The 5,986-nt window shown below is 36.5% G+C and overlaps 1 protein-coding gene across 1 annotated transcript in view; it reads left to right on the forward strand.

The window, feature by feature from the left end:
* The window catches only part of MICU2 (mitochondrial calcium uptake 2), a 62,706-nt gene that overhangs the window by 50,720 nt on the left and 6,000 nt on the right, over nucleotides 1–5,986 (forward strand). Inside the window, 1 exon segment of the mRNA XM_004680262.2 lies at nucleotides 1,837–2,008. Coding sequence (XP_004680319.1) covers nucleotides 1,837–2,008 — 172 coding nt within the window.

Here is a 5,986-nt window from a genome sequence, read left to right on the forward strand (position 1 = left end):
TTCTCCTGTGTTTTTTTCCCCTCTTTCCCACTGTGTTTGGGGTCTTCTGCATTTTTTTTTCCTTTCTTTTAATCACTAACATTTAGCCTTAAAAATAGTGACCAGAAATAATCTCTGAGTTTAACATCAGGAAGAAATTTTGGAGGATACTGATACTGATGAACTTTATAGGACTGGGTTTTTTTTTTAGTTCTGAAATACCAGTTACTAGTTGAGGCTTATCTAAATTTGTTCATGACTGAAACAGTGGTCTACTGTTAAAAGTGTCATAATAAAATATAAAATTTTACTTAGATTATTAACGTAAATATACTCATGTCCTTCAAAAATCAGAAGTAGTTGAAATAAGAAAATACATAGTTTAATAATTAAGTTTATAGTATTTGGCCTGAGAGGTTAAAGAAAAAGGAAAGGAATATATTAGTAATGTTTTAAACCATTAGTTTTTACTTCCCTGATTTACTGTATGCTTTTCTTCAGTAAACAGTCCTGATTAGGAAATACTGAATATTAATTGCAGTACATAGTACAGTAGAACTCACTAAAACTAAGGACAAAGAGTACCAGTAAAAGATTATGTTGATCCACTGGTCCAAACTTGAAATACTTCAAATTTTATATAAAATTCTGCTTTGGGCCCTTGCTGATGGCGCAGCAGGTTAAAGCACAGCACTAAGAAGCTACAGCCACTTCAGCATGAGTTCGATCCCTGCCCCAAAGGTGATCCACATGGAATGGCAGACCTTTCCTGGCCCTCCCACACTCCCCTCAGCAGTGTACTTCGTTAGCAGCCTGTTCTGCTCCCCACTTTGTCTCTGGTGAAACCTCTCACTGCCCTTACACCTCTAGCCTGTATCCCAGTTCTGTATGCATAAATACATCTTTTTTTAAAAAAATTCTGCTTTGACCCAAAAAGACACATGGCATTGATAAATCTATGTCTCATACATTCAGAAAATGTTGCAGGCAGCAGACTTGTAACACATAGGAAACTAAAATTAAGCTTCCAATTCATGTTTTAAGGTTAATGGGATAAATATAGTATATAAAGCAAGTAATTTTTTTTAACAGTGGCACTATTTCCCCCACTAAAATTATATATATCTTTTTTTTTAATCCCACTTATATTCTCATTTAATTGCAACATGACTGACAGTGAAACTCATGGAAATAATACTTTTCACATGGTGTTGGCTATAAATAGATGAAGTGCAGCATTTCTGGGTTCTTGTTCAAAGAATATATTTTTAACTTAATATACTTTTCAGCCCTCACCTTTGTGAGGAAGCTATCAACAGTTTGGGCAAAGTAAAATATTTTTATTGCAAAAAAGTCTCATACCTCATATATTATACCAGAAAGTATAGCTATTTTTAAGTAAGTCTAAGCTTTTGATGCAAAGCATTGATTACACTGATTAACTTTAGTTTAATCTAAAATATATTGGGGGCCATTAATTATAATCATTGTTCTAAAACTTATTTCTCAACTGAAATATAAGTTTCTGTGACAACTGATAACTTTTATACATGCAAAAAGTTACTTTCCATGTGATTTTATTTTCTATGGCTGTATCAAAGCAATATATGACATAATTTTTAAATCTTTATCAGAATGTAGGTTGCCAAGTATAATTTGAACAAATTAAGTACAAAGAGTCACAACTTAAAGAATTGTTGAACTGAATCAGTATCTCTGCATCTTTCCAGTCTCCACAACCCATTTGCACAGCACTGATGATCCACCCAAAGTGTCTTATCAAGAGTCTAACCACTCAGTTATCAATACTAAAGAGCTGCAATGTTACTTATATCAGTCTTGTGTTTTAACATATAGATTTATGGAAAGTTTACAAACAGAGATCCAAGAAATGGAATTCCTGCAGTTTTCTAAAGGTTTGAATTTTATGAGAAAAGAAGACTTTGCAGAATGGCTACTCCTTTTCACTAACACTGAAAATAATGACATTTATTGGAAAAATGTGAGAGAGAAATTGACAGCAGGAGAGGTTGGTATGCCTTTTTGTTATGTTTGTGATAGGATGACATAATAAATTAAACATGTATATAATTAAAGCAACTTCCAAATTAACTGAAACTAAATTATTCTTTATTATTATATTATTTAAGTATAAAATGTAGTTGAAGAATATACCAATTTCAAAAGGATGGACAGAATCAGCACAACAATTATAAGTTTTACATTTCTAGTAAAGTCATCACTATTACTTTCTACTATAGAAACATTAGCCAGTGCAAATCAATAACATAAAAACTTGAAAGGAGGTAACATTGTATGTAGATGATATGATTATATACCTAGAAAACACAAGGAAATATATCTGAAAACCCATTAAAAAATAAATAAATTTGAGTGGCACAGGGGATCTCAGTGCTGTCAAGCTGTCGCAAGCCAGTGTAACCTGAGTTCCATCCCTTGCCAGGGAATGGTGCAGCAGATCTTTCCTGTCTCACCCTCTGTTCCCCTTAACCATGTATTTCAATAGATCCATCTGTTCTCCCCATTCAGTCTTTGGTGAATCTTTTCACACATACCCCTCCCCCATATTTCTGACCTATGCCCCAGTTCTTGTATGCGTAAATAACTAAAACTAAATATTAAAAAAATAATAAATTCAATAAAGTGTCTATTAAAATGCTAAAGTAACTGTTCAATCAGAAAATGTAATGGCAACATGTTAATATATGTAGGAAGTGATGTTTGTCGCTGTTAATGATTACTATATTAATATTGCTAACAATACAAATATATTAATATAGTGATTGTAAGACTTCAAGTGATTTTTTATAAATAGCTTTATTTCACTCAAAAATATATTGACATGAGTATTTATATATATATGTATATATATAAAACAAATCAGAAAGCAATTTAACAAAAAATATGATTGATATTAAAAGGAATATCTAGTTAAAGACATCTGTTACTGAACAGGAAATCTTAGTATAAATATACTAAGATTTGCCATCCCTTGAATTCATCATTTATAAATACAGTGATGTTAATATTAATCAGAATAGCCTAGATTTGCTGTAGCTAAATGACCGTAGCTAACAAAAGGTTTCTTTTCATGCTACATTTTCATTATGGGCTGGTCGGAGGCTCTGCCAATATTAGTAACTTAGAGACCCAGACTCTGGACACTCTACTATCTTGGAACTCCACCGTCTAGAAAAAAACACCAGTCTAAGAAACAGTGACACAAGAAGAAAGGAGTGAGCCCTTAAATGTTTATCCAGGAAACATCACTGTACTAAACTAGTGACCAGGCTAACCACGCAGCTCCTACCTAGCCACAGGAAGCATGATCTTTCAGATATACAGGAATAAGAAGCGAAGTAAAGTTATCATCTGAATATAACATACATAAAAAATTACAGCCTTTATGAAAATATTAATTGAAATAAAAACTTAGTAAAGTGACAGGGTGCAAAATCAGTTTAAAAAATCAGTTGTGCTCCCATATACACACAATGAAGAGAAAAAAATCAAGAAAACAATCCCATTTGCAATCATATCAAAAAGAATTAAATCCTAGAAATAAACTTAATAAAGGAGGTGAAATACTTGTGCAATGAAAGCTATAAGATAATAGAAGAAAACATGAAGAAATAAAAAGATAATCCCTGTTCATGGATTGGGAAAATTAACATTAAAATGGCTGTGAGTGTATCCTTGGCCCACAGCATATTCAGAGAATTGGTGGGGGGGGGGGGGAAGGTAATTTTAAAAAACCCCACAGCAGCTGGGCCTTTTTCTCATCCCACTCAATAAAGTCCCAAGACTTTTATTTTTTATGTAATGAAAAGCTTTTTTTTTTTTTGTACCATAAACACATTTTTTTTTTACATCATTCTTCATTTTCTGCATTTTTCCAGCTCAGTTGTAATTCCCCCTGGGCCTCCCATCATCAGTTCATCTGTATGCCATCACCACAGTCCAGTGCATTCTTCCCACCCCAGTAAATCCCAAGACTTTTACCATGACATCCAGCACTGTCTGGAGGCAAGTGTGGGGGTTCGGCCACACTGAGATCAGCCATGTTACAGGGAGTAGCTCCATTAGCTGGCCCTGGAGACCATCAGCATACCAACATCAATAAGGTCCCTTTATGAGAAATCACTTAGGTTCCTACAAATGAAGCCTGTGCTTGACACTACACAATAGTGAGAGCAGTTACTTTGCATACAACCAAGGAAAAAGCATCAAATCAACTTGGCCATTGAGCAAACAAGGAGGTACCTGCACAACCTGCACCAGAGAAGGTCAGATGAAGCAATAGAAGTTTGTGAAGATTGTTGCCCCACTATAAATGACCAAACACCTGCGCCAGCAGTTTCCTCTTTTAGATTGACCTCCCTGAGATAGCCAAGAGCATCAAACCCTACCACTATTTCATGTCTGCCTGTGAACAGATGGGTGCTAGCAATACCTGCTGATCAACACTGAATTCTATGAGACTTACTTTCAAGCTGCCTATTGGGGCAATTGACAAGGCCAAAGGCAAGATTTGGACTCAGTGGAATGGGGAAGTAGAGCAGTTTTTCATGTAATTCCACTTTAAGATGAAGAAAACCACAGCCCCTCTGAACCTCCCTGCCATAACTCCTGGTGTAGTCTCCCTGCGTCCCCACTTGTCCTCTACTACCTGCGTCTCTGCCTCCACCCCACCAAGAAGCCTGTCGCTGCTCCCCATGCCCCAGAATGGGATTGCCTCTTAGGGTCTATGGGCACTCCCGCTCCTGAGATCCATCCTCTAGCTCTGGTAGTCCAGCCACCAATTTCTTGGCTCCAACCCAATGCTTTCAGGGATCTACCCTCTCAGCTGCTGTTGTTCACCAGACCCAGCAGCTTGCCCCAGGGATGCAACCACCAATCCACTATTCCTGCTGTTCTCCTCAGGTTCCTAGGGTCTCTCCATCAGCCACTGAAGTTCACCCACCTGCACTAGTGATCCAACCCCAATGCCTCTTAACACTGAGAACCCCACTGACCTCCAAAAGCCCTGGTAATATTCCTCCCCCTCCCCCCTCCCAACAACTGAAATGTTCTTTTCCCCTCTCATCCATCTTCTAGCAAGCCTGGGTTTCTGTTTTCCCTGTGCTTTTCCACTGTGCAAGGATTGGTATCTCAAATCCCACTAAATTTGTTACCCTGATGGGAATAGGGAAGTTAATAAACACTAAAATGGTCATATTGCCCAAAGCAGTATACATATTTAGTGCAATCTAAAAAACATTCTGAAATTCATCCGGAATTACAAAAGTTTGGAATATCAAAAGCAGTATGACACAAAGGACTTCAAACTGTGTGCCCAGACTTCAAACTATATACTTTAATAATAATCAAAACATGCTACTGGAACAAAACCAAACATTGGTCAATGGAATAGAATTATTAGCACAGGAAATGCACCCACATGTAGATGGACAGTCAGTGACGAAGGGACCAAGAGTATACATCGCAGAAAAGAAAGTCTTAAGTGAGGAGTGTTGGAAAAATGGACAGTCAGATGCAAAAGAATGAAACTGGACCACTATATTACACAAAAAAATGACTAAAAGTGGTAGTAGGCTTGAATATAAGACCTGAAACTGTAAAATACATAGAAGAAAACAGGCAAACACATCACAATATAGTCATCAGTGATGACTCTGTAGATTCATCTCCCAAAACAAGAGATTATAAACATAATCTACATCGAGCTAAAAAGCTTCTGCACAGCAAAAGAAACAAACAGAAAGGCACCATACTGAATAGGAGGAAATATTTGCACACTAGTGACAGGGAGCCAGTGTTCAAGATCTCATACAACAAGAAAAGAGAACAATCCAACAACAAAAGAAAACAAAAGATCTCATACAACAACAAAAGAGCACAATCCAAAAAAAATGGGCAATAGTGCTAACAAGGCTCTTCTCCAACAAAGAAGACATACAGATGGCCACAGGCACAGGAAAAAGGT

This window comes from Condylura cristata, unplaced genomic scaffold, assembly GCF_000260355.1.
Source record: "Condylura cristata isolate star-nosed mole 26May11 unplaced genomic scaffold, ConCri1.0 scaffold00010, whole genome shotgun sequence".
NCBI lineage: Eukaryota > Metazoa > Chordata > Mammalia > Eulipotyphla > Talpidae > Condylura > Condylura cristata.